Source organism: Pongo pygmaeus, chromosome 15 (genome assembly GCF_028885625.2).
Source record: "Pongo pygmaeus isolate AG05252 chromosome 15, NHGRI_mPonPyg2-v2.0_pri, whole genome shotgun sequence".
Taxonomy (NCBI): Eukaryota; Metazoa; Chordata; class Mammalia; order Primates; family Hominidae; genus Pongo; species Pongo pygmaeus.
Window position 1 is genome coordinate 71,599,606 of NC_072388.2, and position 19,022 is coordinate 71,618,627.

A 19,022-nucleotide genomic window follows, 5' to 3' on the forward strand; every position below is an offset into this window, starting at 1 on the left:
TACCATAGTACATATGTCCACAGCTTCCGACAGCGAAAGATTCAACTGTGACCTTCTTCTGTTGTGCATACACACAGGCGCTTGCACGCTCACTCAACCCTGCCCCAGACAATGATTTTCACTGGTGGTTTTTAAGCCTGGTTGGGATTTCTTTGGTGTTTTCTGTTGGTGTTTCTTTGAACAATGTTTGTCCTTCACTTTGACAGTCAGCTCTACAAACGTATTACTGTCAGATAACTCATTCAAGGTGGTTAAGCCTCCATCTATTTCATTTTTATTTTTACCCACTTCTAATCCCATTCTTTCAGAACCCTTTCAATTCTCCCCTTATGCCATGTCGTTCACTTGCACTGAAAGCAAAAGGAAGTTGGAAAGTCTGATAAGTGGTAGGTGATAAAATAGTTTGTTTTCTTTAACCACAGAGGAAATTTCTGTGATCTGCATCCACATACATGTGCACGTGCACACACCACACACACACACACACACACACCAGCCACCAGCCATGCCCAGGTATTGGTTACTCCAGAAAGTTCAGTTGTCAAATCTCACTCAGGGCACTACGAAGGTGAGAAATAGGAGTAGAAAAGCCCTAATAAATCAGAGCATCCTGAAATCTGTAAAACTCAGGTTTAAACTTTTTCGCATTCTAAATGAGCCCCAGGACTGCTCTTGTATAAGGGAATGATACATCCCTCATGGTGCCAATTTCAGGAACCTCACTTTCTCCCAGGAAACAGCAGTGGTAGGGTAGATGGGAGGGGGAGGAAGCTCTTCCAAGCTCCATACCCTTCTCTGGAAGGACCGTAGGGAGGCTCCAGAGAAGTATTCGCCCACCTGCCTTAACAAGCACATCTCATCTCATGGGCCAATGACACCTGTTTCTTCCCATGGTATCAACTATTTCAGGAACATCAGAGTCAGACCTTGACTAAATGATCTACCAAAACCAATCCTTGGTAAATGCAATGAGAATACCTAGGCTGGTAGAAAATGGCTCCCTGAGCCACACAGCAGACAGAACCTTGGGGGGAAAGCTGAGGGAAGGTTGTGGAAAGAGGCTTTGCATAGAAAAAAAACAACTTCCCACTCCTGACATCCCATGGCTTAGATTCTAGCACCCCATCTTTTGTAAGAAAGGAAGGGGAGAAATTATACCAGTTTGCAATGAGAATTCTGAAGCTGCCCCCTCTAACCCATCCAAATCTACAGCAGTCCATAACGTGTTGCTTAGACCATCACTCCAAGTGATCTTGCTTCTGGAAGTAGAGATTTCATCCGATTGCTTGCTTTTAAAAAACACTGCATTGAATTTCATCTGTTTTTTTTTTTAAGTATCTTAAAAAAACAGAGTCTGCTATCACAAGGGCCCTGTCTTCTATGCTAGCATCCGTAGAGTAAAAAATTCAATGTTAGGTACCATGTTTGGAAAGTAAATGAATTGACAGAATTGCACAAATGGACCACACTTGAGAGTCACACGTTGAGGGTTGTGTGCAGCAGAAACCACAGTCCTTTTAAAATTACTGATTTGCTACTCAAGCCAGCCTTAAGCCCTAAACAGCCCTACCATCAAAATATAAAAGGGCTAAAGCTAAGGTTTGCAGACAGAGCAAGGAAAGAGCTGAGTTGCTACAGTCAACCATGATGGGGTCATCTCAGTTCTTCTCTGGGGACTGGGAGTGAAAAAGACACTGGATAGAAAGGTAGAAAGGAGAAATGACTCCTCATTGCTAGAACCAAGCATCCAACCAAACTGTTTCACCTACTCATATCAGGAGTTGATGAGACTAAAAATGGGGTTGAAATTCTCTCCTCCCTGCCTCGCACTGTGGTCTAGTGCTGACATAATACAATATGAAAAATAGGTAGTACCAACCAACCATGGCCAGCCAAAAATAATGGTTTGGTTAGAACTAAAAAACAAAATAACCATTTGAACATAATCTGAAGAACTGAATTCATTTTAAGAATGAAGGAACAAGACCAAAAGTCTCTTTCTGTTATTTTAGCCTTTGGATAGGTTAAAATATAAACATATACACCAAATAAACTGCAGATTAGCCCTAGGAATGCCTGTCCTTTTGCCTCATTGATCTATCAGGGTCTCTTCTGTTCTGTTTTAGAAAATGAGATGAGTGGCCAATGGCAGTGGTGTTTATGCAGCTAGCCAGGAGCCCGGGGATCTCTGACTCCCACAATTCAAGATGTGGTTGCTCTCCGAATACTCATGTTTCCACACCACACCACACTCTTCGGGTTTGCCCTAGGCACTTCCACAGAACAAACACATCTTTCTGTTACATGTGCATCATCCACTACGAGAAAGCACGTTGCCTTCTCTCCAGGTTTTTCCACTCTACCTCGCTATGGTCCGTAAAAACACGCACAAAGAAATATGCACCTCATGGAAAGGCCAGACACAAACCCAAAACTTCTCTTTGCCCTTTCTCCTGGATCCTAGGGCATAACTTTTGGTTCTTGAGACCCAAAGAAGAAAAATATCAGAATGAGCTGAAAACCCCTCTCCACTCGAAAGCATCGCCACCATCGCTTCCCTCTCCAGTCTCCAGCACCACAAGATGGAAGAGGAATGCAAGAGGAGCATTCTTGGTCTACGGGCACCCGGTGTGGGAAGGGGCCACACTCACCAGAGCGTCCACAGTCTGCGCAGGACACCAGCTCTTCAGGCCGCCCACTCTTCTTGTTCATGTTGGAGCCCCCCAAGCAGAAGTCACAGTAGTTATTGGGAATGACTGTTCCATCCGGTCCTTTCTGGGCTGTGGGAACATTTAAAACATTCCAATTTCAGGCTTGCATGAGTTTCAACTGCCCCTTCTTCTCCTCCTATAGTGTGGTAGAATCTGCTCCAGAAGGAATCTGAGGTTTTATTATAATCAAGCTGGCAAATTGGGCTACGCTTTCTTTTGGATCCTTTCGGGTTTAATGGTCCTAATAATATCTTGCAAGTCACCCAGAGTTTAATTTTTAGAGTATTCCCCAGCTCTGTGTTGCAGAAATCACCCTGCTCCTCTGATTGCATCCTTAGATGATCAAACCATCCAGAAAAGGTACTGGTCAAGTGAACTACTCTCAGCCCTAAACAATCAGCCCTGTGGGCCCAGGCCCCAGGCATCAGATGAAAACCACACACCGTGGTGTGAGGACAGGGAGAAGAAAGAGCCAGTGCCTGGACCTTGCCACTGGGAACAGTGCTCTTGTTTAGGAGATATTCTTCCTGTCCCTGAAATGGAAAACAAAGAAGCACTGACGGGAGGTCATTTCCAGGAAGAACACCAAAGATGCTCTTGGGGACTTGGACAAACATCTTGGTGGGGTATCAATCTCCCTGAAGGGGAGTCTCATCTCCCTGAAGTCCAGACCCATTGATCATGGAAAGTACCCAAGACCCCAAGTGCCTAAAATCAGAACTAGACCCAGGTTTCTAGGCACTTGGCTCAGCCTCATGCCAGAGATGGATTAAATGGTGAGTTACTGAGCATGTCTTTAGGCTTAAGACCGTCACAAGTAACTGAACACACTAACTTCAAAACCCACTCCTGCTGGAGGTCCTTAAACAAAGGCAAAGAGAAATCTTAGGACATGACTTTGAAAACAAAGCCTGTGAGGAGAATAGCACCTGTCCTCATGCACCAAAATCATTCCATTTCCAGGGGCTGCTTGAGAAGCCTTGAACAGATTATTTGCATGGAGAGAAATGCTTCCCTTTTTCTCTGTTTCTCCCTCCCTAATGTGGGCATTTCTTTGTCATATTCACACTCCCTGTTTGTAACTAAGAAGAAAAGTCTTTCTGTTTATGGGATCAGCCCTAACCACCCAAGTATCTTCCTCCTCACCAGACCCAGTGTCTGCTGCTGCCTTTCATTATTCACTGGCTAACGTTAATCAGGGTCCCATATGGCACAAATCTGAAAAAGGAAGCAGAGATGTGAGCAGAAATACCATCCAGACAGTAAGTGATAAACGGATTCACCCACTTTAATGTGATTCCCTCTGGCCTCCACTTCCTCCATGCCTCTGCTTTGCCTCCAGGAATAGAAAACTTACCTGGGGAAGCGGAAGACAAAAGCTAGAGGAATTTCATTATAGACGGTTAATCCATTTATCAGTTGCTATTTGGATTGTTTAATTGGTTTCTAAGTCATTGATTTCCATCTTCAGGGAGGCAGACAATTCTCTGCAAGAAGTGTTAGCTGTTTGGGGAAGACAGAGGAGCTGGCCACATTCTGGGGTCTGTTGAGTGTAGGCTTGTCTTCACCAGTCCCTGGATCTCAAACACATCTGCATGGCATACAGAATGCTTTTGCAAATAATCTCCAAAAAGCAGTACATCTGCAAAAATTTTACTCTGCCTATAAAATTTTCATTGCCCAAATCCAGAAGTACCAGAGTCCCCTTCTCCCTTCTCCCTCAATTGCCATCTTCGTCATTTTTAGAACTTTCCTAAGAAAATCCAAGCATCTCTATGAAGCAAATAAACTCAGGGTTTCCTCAACAAGATATGGATGGAAAACTATGAAATGATGAACACAAAGAAGAGATAGGGTATACTAAATTTAGGGGCTGAGGGTAAACCAAAGTTAAGTGTCATGATTGATATGAGCTAGATATAAAATGTGGAGATGCCAGTCGTTACTTAGGTAGCTTCCTGCATGGAAGGCAATCAGAGAATCCCATATATATCATTCATAAAAACTTACAGGGGGCCTAGTCTCCTCAGCTGTCTCTCTCCTGTACTCTTAGGGACTTCCTATAATTTTCAATTTCCTCCCCATTCACAAGATCTTTAAGCAACTAAAGAATCTGATTTTCTCCAACACACTGTATCCCTCATGATGTATGAGGATGAGGAAGTAAAATATAGAGTATAAAAGCTTGCAGATTAATTCTTGATATGGTTTGGCTGTGTCTCCACCCAAATCCCATCTTGAATTGCAGCTCCCATAATCCCCACATGTCATGAGAGAGACCCAGTAGGATATAATTGAATCATGGGGGCAGGTTTTTCCCTAGCTGCTCTTGGGATAGTGAATAAGTCTCACGGGATCTGATGGTTTTATAAGGGGCAGTTCCCCTGCACATGCTCTCTTGCCTGCTGCCATGTAAGACGTGCCTTTGCTCCTCCTTTGCCTTCTGCCATGCTTGTGAGGCCTCCCAAGCCAGGTGGAACTGTGAGTCCATTAAACCTCTTTCTCTTTATAAATTACCCAATCTCGGGTGTTTCTTCCTAGCAGTATGAAAATGGTGGCACTGTGAGTCCATTAAACCTCTTTGTCTTTATAAATTACCCAATCTCGGGTGTTTCTTCCTAGCAGTATGAAAATGGACTAATACAATTCTACACAGCATTCACTACCAACAGACCATTGGTAGAACACCCTATTGAATCAGGAACTCTAATACTACAACAAATAAAAAATTAGAAATGATCTAGTAGAGCTAAGCAGGCAGTGATGGAAGAATTCAGCCTTTGTAAAAAGACCAAAGGAAAAGAATTGAATTCATCTGAAAAAGGGAAGCTTCTGAGGAGATGGAGTCAGAGCAGCATCCTGTTGCCCATACAGAGTTCCTATCCAACGGGTGAGGGAGGTCCTAAAATCCCATGTATAGGCCCTGGTATGTGCAGGAGTGACATGCCAGGCCAGCTGGGGTGCGGAGGTACATTTTTAGTCTGGCAATGGCCCAGTATAGAAAGTGATCATGCACAGCTCTGTTTTATTTTCAGAGAAATCATTTTTGCTTCAGTTTCTACTCTTTTCTTACAACAGTGAGCTCAAAGCATCCTTCCATTGTGGTCAGCTGGTGTGGAATGGACTAATTGCTTATGCACCTGATTTTCTTATACTTTTTGGTACTTGGGATTAGTTTCAGAGCAAGGGTTCTCCCATGGAGCTCTCCCAAACTTCAGCTAAAACATATCAGTCATGCCCTGGGGAGGGCACTGTTGATATCACCATTATGACCCTTGTTTATATTGAGTCTGTGTGCCTCCTCTCCCCGTTTTACAGTATCATCTCTCCATATTAAATAGATCTACTCCTTCAGGTTGGAGTCCAGGTCTAACTCGTTGTTGGAACCCCTACAATCTGTGGGATTAGTGACTTAGAGAGGGATGGCAGGGATGTTAGTGGGTGGCACAGTGATGCCTGGGAGCACCAGATATCATTCACTGCCCCTGGTTTATTTCCCTACCAGACGAGAGCTGGTCCATGTGTGCATGAATTGGTCTGTCACCTGGTCTCACGGCCAGCTCCCAGAGTACACAGAAGTCGGTAGCCAACGGCCCTGCGTCACTGGAAGAATAATACTGTACCCCTCCTGTGGGAGGTGAGACATCACTCTGTGCCAAACACACAAGAACATAGAAGACAACGATTCATTGTCTCTTGAGAAGAGGATACCTGGTCATGCCTATCCACTCAGCCTCCCTTTTGTCCAACTGCGTATTGAGAAGAAAAGGAAGCAGACATTTATCACACCCCAAAACTGTGGCAAATCTTTTGCTGGATGCTTTATATATGTTATTTCATTGATTCTTGCAAAAACTTTGTGAAGTAGGGATTTTTCTGACAGATGCAGTAATTGAAATCCAAAGAGATTAAAGTGCTGGCTCCAAGCCTCGGCTGGGCTCTTCGAAGGCAGGATTCACCCCCAGTTTGTCTGTGTCCCCAGAGATTGTGCCTCTAATCACACTTCTCTGCCTCCTGGGAAGTCCAGAGGTAAACACTTTCCAGCCATACCTTGCATAGAAAATATTTCATAAATCTCTTTAGAGTCAACCTGATTCGCCCAATATGATATTTACGAAGCCCAAAGCAATAAAAATTATTGAGACCAGCCTGATAAAAGTGGAAATTCCCTTTGAACTTAAATTTAATGTCCCTACTACAGTAATCCATCCTGTGTGATCCTGTTTATTGTCATCTACTCTGTGAAAACACTTCTCTGGAGAATTCCAGAGGCTCATGAAGGAATTTTTTAAGTAAAGCTCACATCATGGCTAGGTTGGCCTATGGCCTGACCCAGCCGTGAGCAATTTCCTGGTACTGTATATGAGATCATTATAAAAAGGATTTTACTATAAATAGGAAGCTCACCCAGACCTTGCAAGTGGGATTTAAACAGAGATTTTGCTTCTGCTTATGGGAAATTGAGTCCCACTTTATAGAATAAGATGATGGGGAGGGCAAAGACCCGACTGGCATCTCTATGGCAGCATCTGCGATGATGGATGTGGTTTTCTGTTGATTAATGTTCATGGGCTGAGATCATATAAGAGATACAAGTAAGTTGCTGAGAAAATAAAGTGAGCCTTAAGAGTTTAGAAATCTACCTGAGGGAGATAACTCTAAAAAGCTCAAAGGAAAAAAAATGGAAATCAGGAACAAAGTTCATGAAGAAAGTAGAAAAAAAATAACAGAAGGCAGGGAACAGCATTCAGATAAATCAAAGCAAGAAAAAGGAAAAGTGAAGCTTCACACAGTCCCACCACCACGTTCAGGGAAGCGAGAGCAGGCATTCTGGAAAGGTATTAGTGCACGCTACAGGATTTTTGAGTTAAATCAGGTTTTATGTCTATGGCAAACAAGGCCCCAAATCTTCCATAAAACTACCACCCAGGCAGCGCCGCCTCTCCCCCTCCCAGTCGGATCTCTGCTGTGATGTGCCTGCCACTCACAGAAAGAATGAGTGGCAGGGACAAACCAGCCGTCGGCAACAGCCACTCGTCTGGGTTCTGCTGAGACCAGAGCTGCGTCCCAAGCATCCTAGGGAATAGGAAACAGGCCAGAAGTTCAGGCTCCTCCTTGGCACGTGCACAAAAGCATGGCCTCACATCCTGAGCAGACGCTCTGACCGCCTGCCAGGGCCTGGTGTGCACAAATGCACGGCCATGCTCGGTGCCCACCACCCACCACCCAGCCCCAGCCCCAGCCCCAGCCCCAGCCCCAGCTGAGCAGCTCCATTTCTGGAGCCTGCTAGCCTGGGAGGTTGGGGTACACAGCCCTTGGGGAATTCGGGGGCAGTGAGCAGAGCCCTCTGGGAAGAAATGCGCCTCTCCTCGCGCCTCTCGTTTGTTCCCCCCGCCACCCTCCACAGGCTGACAGTTCCCGTGTCCCTCTACAGGTCTGACATGTTTCCATGGCAACTAGAATCCTGGGCTCCGGCAGCCTCCGCTCTTGCCACCTGTTATGACTTCATCTCTCAAGTGTAAAGCATGCTAGCCCCGTGCCACTTGGCTGTGCAGAGCGCATCTTCAGAGGACGACGGAGGGAAGGAAAGGGGAGAGGAAAGGAGGGAAAGCAGAGAGGCAGCCCAGGCCGGCCAGGCGGGACATGCTGGCTAGGCCAGTCCAGAGGAGGAAGCTTGGGGGCCGGAGATGGGAGGGTGGGGAGCAAGGGTGGACCCCGACGTGCCTTCCCTGCAGAATCAGGAGCAGGCCTCAGCTGGAGGCCACTGCCACGGCCTGCTACCTCTGCCCAGCCTTTAATGAGGGCTGCGGGAGGAGGGGGAGGCGGGCTGGGGAGACAAGGCGACTGCGAGGAGCTCCAGCAGGCCCAGCGTGAAGCAGAGCCAGGAGAGGGTTAAAAGTGGCGTGATAGAGACTGTGGGGAAGGCTGGAACAGAGGGCAAAGGGAGCATCAAAGCCGGGATAAATGGCCTTAATTCTCATGCTCCCGCTTGCCGGTCGTGTTTACTCATATAAATTATCCCCCAGGCCTGACACCTTTTTTCACTGCTTCCCTAGAACTGATGAAAAAATAAATCCCACAGATCCCAGGAATAAAAAGTGTGGGGCTTTCATTCAGGCTGGTTCTCCTTGGCCACCTAATAGCGACTTAGGTCCCACCCCAGGGCTCCAGAAGGAAGACAAAGGAAGCCTTCATCCCAAATGTGGAGGGGCAGGGGGCCTGGAAGGCTGGCGGGGGAAGCAGACAGTAGGGCCCGCTGCCCACAGGACCCTCCAACGTCAGAGCCCTCGACGGCCAAGAACTCGCTCTCCCCACAGGCCATCTTGCCACCAGCTCTGAGGACACCATGAATATATGGGAAAGTAAAGGGGACTGCGCTGGAGCAGATGTGGAAGGCGCTGAGGCCCAGGGCTGCTGTCATGAGTCCTCACATTTATGGATGGGGCTGATAAACTGTCACACTCCGCACCGTCAAGGACAAGGTAAGACAAGATGAGCTGGAATGGCAGCACATGCCACAGGAGAGTTGGAAAGGCATGTGGCTAACAACTAAAGCCGTGGCCAGAGGGTGGGCTTCTCTGGAGAGGCCTCTGCACACAGGGAAGGGCCCCTAGGCCCAGGGTTTTGACTGCATTGCTGATCTAGAGGCAAGAGAACACGCTAGGTGATGTCCTGAGGTCCCTTTCAGGCCTATTATTCAAGCATTATAATCAGGTGAAAAAAGAGACAGAAAAGCCAAGTTTTCCACACCCAGAGGAACCCAGCCTTTCATTGCTGTTCTATACTCATGTAAATGCCTCTTTTCCTGTTAGCCATGTGCTACCTGAAGGCAGGAGCCATGTCCTTCACCGCTGTATCCCTGGCCCCTGGCCGGCAGAGAGTGACACAGAGCTGACAATCAATGCTGAGTGAAAGGATGGACAAATCATCACAGAGGCTTTTTGAGAAAAAAAAAAATCTGCCAGGCAAAGGGAAGTTAATGACTAGGAATTGAGTGGACGGAGAGTCCCCTGAGCACAGGGTGACCATCCTAAGTCCCTCTCGTATTGAGGCACAAAAGAAGTGAGAAGGAGAAATATTTGAGCCCCTTGGAGAGAAGAAAAGCTGTGGTATAGAGAGCCATTGCATCTGCCTCTGCCAGGAATCCTCTCTCTTAGGCATTTCTTAGTCAACCAGAATGGAAGGCATCAAGAATCCCCAGGCTCAGCTGGCCCCAGAGTCTTAAGTCTCATTCCATGTCTCACCAGGGACTCAGTAGCAGCCAGTGAGAACAGAGGCCCCATCTTGCTGTGTGTTTTGGTGACTGTAGAAATAATATAAATATTTCAAAATGTGGAGTCAACCCTCCACCCTTCCCATGCCTGCCTTCTTTTCCTCCATCTTTAGCCAACACTTACATCTTTAGATACAAACCTGGTGAATATTTACTCCTAAAAACCGTGCCATAAAAGCAGAAAACATATCCACTCACACTGATGTCTCCATGTTGATGGATGTATTTGGTGAGAGTTGTAATTTGCGGTTTGCCAAAAGGCCACAACAATTTGCCAGGAGTGTGTGCACCATGTCACCAGCTCTGGGGCTAGATGGTCACACGGCCCCCAAGGAATGTCCTTTGTGCTCCAGCTTTAGGTGGGCAATCCTGAGTCTGCCATTAATGCTTCAGAATAGTAAGAAAAAGACCAAGTAAAGCTTAGGAATGGGTCGGGCGTGGTGGCTCATGCCTGTAATCCCAGCATTTTGGGAGGCCAAGGCAGGTGGATCATGAGGTCAGGAGTTCGAGACCAGCCTGGCCAACATGGCAAAACCTCATCTCTACTAAAAATACAAAAATTAGCCAGGTGTGGTGGCACATGCCTGTAATCCCAGCTACTCGGGAGGCTGAGGCAGGAGAATCACTTGAACCTGAGAGGCAGAGGTTGCAGTGAGCCGAGATTGTGCCATTGCACTGCAGGCTGGGCAACAAGAGCAAGACTCTGTCTCAAAAAAAAAAAAAGCTTAGGAATGTTCTCAGTGTTGGTGACACTGAGATGAATATCTCATTACATGACACGTAATGAGATATTTCAGTTTTCCAGTGTTTGGTGATATGGGTCAGTTCATGCCCTGGTGTGGCAACTTGTGAGTGCTACCAAATGAGTTTGTTGAAGGAGAAAACGTTAATTTGAGAGCAACTATATCAACCAGGCTCTGAACAAAGTGATGTCACTCCCCTCAATGAATTCCAGACAGCTTGGTGTGTTAGAGCTGGATGAGTTTTGTCTGTTTAAGTTGTCGGGATATTATTATCGACATAATTAGGATTCAACAAGCCCCTTGTTTTGCTTTGCCCAGCCCTGCCCTCTCAACCCTCTTCACTAGCACCACTGAACTCTGTCTGCAAGAGGACCAGCATTTTCTTTGTTCTTCAGACCGAAAGCCATATTTAAGACAAGGGAAAGCATGAGCCTTCTGCTTTAGACCTGAGGATTTGGAAGGAATCAAGAGACCACAGAGTCTTGGGGCAGCACAGCCTGAGGATGGGGGCACAGGCGGGGGCGCACTCCAAAGGCAGGCTGAGAAGTTGGTGCTGAGAGTCCGAGACGTCTGCCCTACATGGGATAGAGCATTAGGAAAAGAGCGAAAACCAAGGCTACCCCTTCAATTTGACAGTACAACCTGACTCCTAGCCAGTTACCTGGCTCAGCGCATCCAAAAGAAAAAAGGAATTAAAAGGAAGTTGACTGACTGAACATCAGTCTTGGAAAGCCAGATTTCTGTAAGGTAGTGGTTTACCTGGGAACTTGTCAAAAATGCAAATTCCCAGTCAGGCACAGTGGCTCATGCCTGTAATCCCAGAATTTTGGGAGGCCAAGGCAGGTTGGATCACTTGAGGTCAGGAGTTCGAGACCAGCCTGGCTAACATAGCAAAACCCAGCCTCTACCAAAAATACAAAGATTAGCTGGGTGTGGTGGTGCACACCTGTAATCCCAGCTACTCCGGAGGCTGAGGCAAGAGAATCACTTGAACCCAGGAGGTGGAGGTTGCAGTGAGCTGAGGTCAGGCCACTGCACTCCAGCCTGGGTGACAGAACAAGACTCCATCTCAAAAAAAAAAGCAAATTCCAGGGCCTGAATTGCTGAATCAGAAACTCTGGGTGTGGGATCCAGTGGGTGGGCTGTGCTTTAACAAATGCTGCAGGTGATTCTGATGCAGCCTCAAGCTTGAGAAACATGGCTTTAATGTGGTGTGACCACATTCACCTGGAAGTCATTTACTTAATCTTCATCATAGCCTATGAGATAGATGCCATTAATGATCTGATTTTACATAGTGATCCATGAGGCATATGGAGGCTATGCAGCTCAGCTAAGGTCACATGTTAGTCAGTGGCTCACTTGGCTCTGAACCCAAGCAACCACGCACCTGAGGGGAGGTGAGTCGGAGAGGTGGACACGCAGGGCCTCACAGGCTAGGGCCTCCCAGATTTTGCTGTGCAAATCATTTGGGGATCTCATTAACATTCAGGTTGGAATTCATAGATCCAGGGTACAGCCTGAGATTCTACATGTCTTAAAAGCTCCCCTGGTAGGGTGGCCACGCATCCAGGTTTGACTGGGACAGAGGGTTCTAGGGAGTGGGGCTTTCAGTGCTGTAGCTGGGCAAACCTGGACAAGCTGTCACCAAGCCCCAGGTGCTTCTGACCACACTGTCTGATGCAAAACACAGACCCACAAGATGAGAAGTTTGGGTTGTATTCAAATGTGATGAAAGTGTTGAGAGCATGAGAGTGACATCATCTGCTTTATATTTTACATATATATATTTTTTCTTAGAAACAAGGTCTCTCTCTGTCTCCCAGACTGGAGTGCAGTGGCACAATCATGGCTTACTGCAACCTCAACCTCCTGGCTTCAAGCAACCCTCCCACCTCAGCCTCCCGAGTAGCTGGGATTACAGGCATGCCCCACCATACCTGGCTAATTTTTGTATTTTTAGTAGAGATGGGGCTTCACCATGTTGACCAGGCTGGACTCGAACTCCTGAGCTCAAGCAATCTGCTCGCCTCAGCCTCCCAAACTACTGGGATTACAGGTATGAGCCACAGCCTGCTTTAGAGGCTGGGAGACCAATAAAAAAAAGTTTTAACAACCCAGGCAGAAGCCAGGGGTGGCCAGAAGATAGAGAGAGGGAGACAATGTAGGGTCTATTTTGGAAGACTGAAGGAAAACCAAGAGGCAAGGATGAATCCTAATATTTCACTTCAGGCTCAAGCTTTTTTTTTAAAGAGCAAGTTTAGAAGAAAAAAAAATGAGAGCCAGGAAAGACAGCGAGACATAGAATGAGAGAAAGACTCAGGAAAATTATTGAATAGAATAATGTGTGATTTTTTTTTCTGTAAAAAAAAAACTCATTTACCAATTAAAGTATGACCTACAATTTGTAATGCAGGGGTGGGGTCTGTAAAACATCCCAAACAGCCTAAGTTAGTAAAGAGCTTTGAAGAGTAAATGTGCCTGCTATGGACTGAAGCATGTCCCTCATCCCCAAAATTCATATGTCAGAGCTCTAACCCCCAAAGGGATGATATTTGGAAAAGGGTCTTTGGGAGGCAATTAGGTTTAGTGGGGTCATGAGGGTGGGGTCCTTGTAATGAAATTAGTGCCCTTATTAGACACCAAAGAGCTTGTTTCTCTCTCTCTCTCCACCCGTACACACCAAAGAAAGGCCATGTGAGGACACAATGAGAAGGCAGCTATCTGCAATCCAAGGAGACAGCCCTCACCACACTCTGACCCTGCCAGAACCTCGATCTTGGACTTCCAGTCTCCAGAATTGTGAGGAATAAATTCCTGTTGTTTAAGCCACCCAGTCAATGGAATTTTGTTAAGACAGTGCCTAATAACATGTTCATCTCTTTTGAAAAGCCACAATGCAGCATGATGCATTAGACAACTGGTCTTGAGGCAAAAGTTAAGGGACATCGGTAGGACCATGACAAAGATCCAAGCCTTGGGACTAGGGCCCATCACTCAGGGTTCCAAAGTCCTGACATAACTGAATGGTATCCAACTCAAGCCCACTCACATCTCAGCTTCCCACCTTGCTGTCTGTTACTCAACCTCTCTGAGCCTCAGTTTCCTTGTCTGTAAAATGAGAATAATAACATGTCCCTAATGGACTTATGATCATAACATGAGGTGATGTGTGTAAAATGCCTGACACCTACTAGTTGTTCCGTCATCTCTTTCCCTCTTTCCTCTTCTACGTGCAAGATAATTTTATTTCTAACAAGGCAGGAAAAATCAAAGACCTAAATAAGTAAACTCTCCCAGTAAGTGGTACATGACTCGTGAATTCACATTCATCCTCCCTGACCATGGATACATGACTTGGTCTTTGTGTGCCTTGCTGTCCTCTAGGGGATATAGCACCTGCCTTGTAGGGTTATTGTGAGGAATGAATGAGATACACGTGGCATGCTTAGCACCATGTCTGACACACTTAAGGAATGCAAGCAAGTACCATCGCCACTGTTGCTGTTTGGTATGTGGGTTTCTTCAATCCTGCACGTTTCTAGGTAATTAGGCCCAAAATGCGAGAGAAATAAAAGAGATTCAGAGACAGCCAAGAGATACGTGGAGGCCCAATCCTAGGGCAATGGCATGGCAAATAAAAGGGTGCCACACTTGTCTAGATTGCCCTCCACAGCTTTCTCTGGCTGGGTTTTATGCCTCTGTCTTATTTCCACAATTGCACCAGAAGTTCTCCCTGGGGTGAGACCACGTTATCCCTTTCTGGAGGCCCAGTTACACTTCTCCCAACAACTGGGTGCATGTACAGTAAGTGCTTAATAAATATTCATATTGAGCCTGTTTAGAAGGATCTGTGTCCCATATCTAAGATTTAGCCAAGGATATGCCAGGGCCAGGGTCAGGCTCTGATAGTTACTGCTGATGCCAATGACACCACACAGGCAGTTAGCTTCACAGTGGTGGCAAAGTCCCATCACATGGGCTCAGACGGAACCATGACTCAGATGAGCCATCTGTGGTCACAGACATGCCTGTGGGCCCAAATGGGACGGAGACGGGACATTAGTGCTCACAGGCATGGTGCCAAACATTCACATTATCTCATTTAAGACTCACAGCAATCCCATGAAGTCAGGAGGATTATTACCCCCGTTTTATAGATGAGGCAACTAAGAAGCAGAAGTGTAGGTAAGTGGCCCACATTTGCACCACTGGAAGATGGCAGATTGCCAGGGTCACCATTCACACCCTGGACTGACCAACTCCACAGCCATTCCCTCAGCCACAGGGTCAAGGATGTAGATGACCTTTGAGGCCAGAAAATGAGCCCCAAGTATCCCCTGCAAGGACCAGAGCAACTCTATGGATTCTTTGCTATATAATCGGAAAACTCTCTAGTTAAATAATAATTTCTCTAAAGAACACCTGTTGCTAGTTTCCCAATTTACTCTTTGAGAAGGAAGAAGCAGCCCAATTTCCCAGAAAGAGCTCTGTATCTAAACTTTCCTCTGTCTCCCCTAATAACAAAGGCTGGATTTCTGGTGTCAAGTTTAGGTACGCAGTTGGCTGTGTGGGGTTTATGGCTTTTCAGTCGCCTTTCAGAGTAATCTAAAATTTCTAAGCTTGTTTCAAAGGTAATGTTCACTCTATCTCTTAAAGCTTTTGGCTGCCCCCAGGCCATATGTTAGAGGACAAGAGATGTCAGAAGACTAATATCTGTTAGATCTTTCCCAACAGTGTGGCAATGACATCATATGCTTCTTTTAGATAATTTGCACATTATCAGACTAATTTTCAGATTATCTAATCAGCAGGCATTACCCTTAATCAACTTGGTTCTCCCCTTTCAGCTCTGCAGAGTACAATATGCCCTCCAAAGGCGTGCTAGAGCTGGGGCTCTTTTTTCTCTCAACAGAGGTGAAAAGCCTAACTTTGCACCAGGCACACCACCCTTGCACAAAAGGCTGAGACCTCCAGGAACCTAGGACAACCCATCTTCAATTCCACAGACTTGAAAAATCAGCTTGAAATAAATTTTACAGACTCATATTTTTTTAAATTTCCCTCCTAGGAGCTCTGAGTATGCTATAGAGAGTATGTTATATTTACTTATGCTATTAAATAAAAGAGATGCAACATATAACAATAAGACTCCAAACAGATGTTTTTATAAGTTATTTGTTCTTGCCTTCTAGTAATTGCTACTCTGGCTTCCCACTGTCTATAGGATAAAGACTACACAGAGGGGCATAGAAGATACTTCCCACTGTGGCCCCTGACTACATTTCCATCTTTCCTCTGCATCCCCTAAATCCAACATTACTATCAGACCCAAAGACTTCCAATTGTCTAAACGTGCCATGCTATTTCATACCTGCCTGACTTCATGTACAGTTCCCTCTACCTGGGAAGCCCTCTCCCTCCTAAGAAATTCCTTCTCATTCTCCAACAGCTAACTTGAATGTCACCTCTTCGGTGAAGCCTTTGCAAATCCCCTAATGCAGTAGTCCTAAAGCTTTAGTGTGCACCAGAATGCCCTGGAGAGCTTTGTAAGACCCAGACTGCTGGCCCCCATTCTTGGAGTCTCTGTTTGAGGACATCCAGTAGAACATGAGAATCTACATTTTCAACAAGGTCCCAAGTGATGCTAATGCCACACTTGGAATACCACTGCCCTAAGGCATAGAAAGTACCCTGTGCCCTTGAGTCCTGAACTCCCTCAGGTTCTGTACACACCCCATTGCACACTCCCACTCAAGACTGTGAGCTCAAAGATAGGGCTGAGTCCTATTTATGCCTGTCCTCCCTAGTCCCAGCATATAGACAATATTCAATACATGGTTATTACATGGATGGATGGATGGATGGATGGATGGATGGATGGATGGATGGACGGATGGATGGATGGACGGACAGATGGGATGGATGGATGGATGGATGGATGGATGGATGGATGGATGGGTGGGTGGGTGGGTGGATGGATGGATGGATGGGTGGGTGGGTGGATGGATGGACGGACAGATGGGATGGATGGATGGATGGATGGATGGATGGGTGGGTGGGTGGGTGGATGGATGGATGGATGGATGGATGGATGGATGGATGGATGGATGGATGGATGACGTATGCACGGATGGATGGATGCATGGATGGATTAGACTGAATTTATTTACACAGCTTTTCATCTAGGCCCAGGACTTCATAAATGTCTATCCTCACTCCAAAAATTACCTCGAAAACATCATCTATAATAAATTCCCACTGTGCAGAGAAGGTAAAAAGAAGTTCAAAGAGTTTAACATCACAAGCCTATGTTAAGGGGGTTTTGAATTCTAGTCCAGAGATCTTTCTGCTACTCTACCCCACTGGGGCTCCCTACCAAGGCTGCATTTAAGTAGTCACAATGGTATGCTTCTGAGTGCATCTTTTAGAGTCCTATCCTCCCCAGCTGCCCTCCTTTTATTCATGTATATGTACATCTATGTGTAGGTGTGTGTACACATGCATGTGCACACACAGTCATTTATTTCATTTGCAAAAAGTAGATGAAGGTGGTAAAAGAAATGGAGGCAGAAGAGGCACCCAGTCTCATGCAGGGAGAGGGTGGGATGCAGCCCACATGCAGAAGACCCCATCAGAAAAGCACTATTTCCCAAAGGGGAGTGTTTGAGCTCCAAGCATCCCTGGCTTCCTGCAGTCGAGGCAGAGAGGCCAGGGCACACAGAAAAGGGGACAAATGTACAGGAAACACAAGAAATGTATACTCAAGAGAAAATGAGAGACTAAGGGAGAAACAAAGGCGCGAGAGCATCAGCTTGGGGGCCAGGCGATCAGGAGTGGCAGTGTATTGCTGAGCTTGCAGCACAGGGCAGCATGGGCGGGGGCGGGGAAGGGCAGTGCCGGCTCCAGCAGTCCACTCTGCCCTTTCAGCAGCAGCAGCAGGCGCGGGATGAGCCATGGGCTCTGCTGAAGACACAGCTGGGGGGCGATAGAGCAAGCGACAGCAGGAGGACCAAAGTCAAAAGGTCGCTACTGCTGCAGGTGGTGCGAACCCAGCTGCCCTTGGCCCTGCAAACTCTGTGTCTGTAAGGCTGTTTTTCCATTAGGCCTCCGCTCACATGCAGCTTGGGTCACCCTGCAGCTCTGCTAAAGGGAGAAAAAGTCAGCATTTCCACTTCATTGGTGTCCAGACCTTCTCCTGGGGGAGCCGCAGATTAGCCTCTTGGATTAAGCTCTCCTACCTGCCCCTCCCCTCCAAAAGCCTCATCGAGGGAGGATCACGAAGCTGAGACCTTAGGATGCTGCCGAGCTGTCACATCCAATTCAGCACACAGCCCCAGTGGCATTTAGGAGCAGGATGGATGGGAGCCACCCCCTACCCCCAAACAGTGGGAGCAGCTAATGACTAGGTATTAATGATGCTCGCAATTAGTGCTCACAAGAAAATAGTTGGGGGGCTGCTCACCAGGGGAATGTGGGAGAGAGCAGAGCACACATTCAGGGTGGCGAGCAAGTCAGTGGCGTGTGTGATGCAGAGAGCCTGGGACGACCAGCTGCCTCATGGGTTTGTCCAGAGAAATTAGGGGCGGGGGAAAGGATGGTTTCCGCAGGCACTAAAGGCCTTTCTGCTGTACCCTCCCCACTAGCAAAACTGGGTTAATCACAGAGTTTTCGAGGAGGGCACTGTGAGATGTCACTAAAAAGGTGTTTGTGAGGGTTCTGGAACCTTCTTCTTGTGGGGAGGCCCCGGATCCACCTGGGAATACCTATTATTTCCTAGGAGGTTTTAAACCCTTGGCCAGGCAAATGATCCTTTTTGAAGAGCCCACTTTCTCATCAGCAGGGTGAGAAAGAGAAAAAGGGGAGAGGGAGTTGGAGTGTGTGCCGCTCACTGACAAGCCCACAGAGGTGAGAACAAGCCACCCATGAAATCTCGTAGGCAGACGTCTCCACATCTCCATGTAGGGCAAGGGGAGACAGGCACAGCTTCTTTCCCAAGCAAGGCTGTGTGGCCTCAAGGGGAGGACACTAGAAAGCCAAACACACCCGCCCACGAGGGCTCGTGAGGAGATCCACACCCAAGTGCTGGTCTCAGAAGTCAACCAACCCTGAGGGGACCACAGGGATCGCTGGGGAGACTGCCTCCTTCTACTTCCGGTCTGCAGCACACCTCCCCGTGCAGCCACAAACACCAGGCACATGGACAGACACACGTGCACATGCACACACACACATGCACACACATACAAACACACACACGCATGCACACGCAGGTACACACACAATACACACACA

At 46.9% G+C, this 19,022-nt stretch overlaps 1 protein-coding gene across 6 annotated transcripts in view; it reads right to left on the reverse strand.

The window, feature by feature from the left end:
- DPF3 (double PHD fingers 3) overlaps positions 1–19,022 on the reverse strand; it is a 279,265-nt gene that overhangs the window by 56,743 nt on the left and 203,500 nt on the right. For all 6 annotated transcript variants that reach the window (XR_010123747.1, XR_010123749.1, XR_010123748.1 and 3 more), the window contains one exon: positions 2,652–2,780. Coding sequence is in view for 3 of the 6 variants with exons in the window: in XM_063651786.1 (XP_063507856.1) it covers positions 2,652–2,780 (129 nt within the window). In the remaining 3 variants the exon portion in view is untranslated. The remainder of the gene's footprint in view (positions 1–2,651; positions 2,781–19,022) is intronic.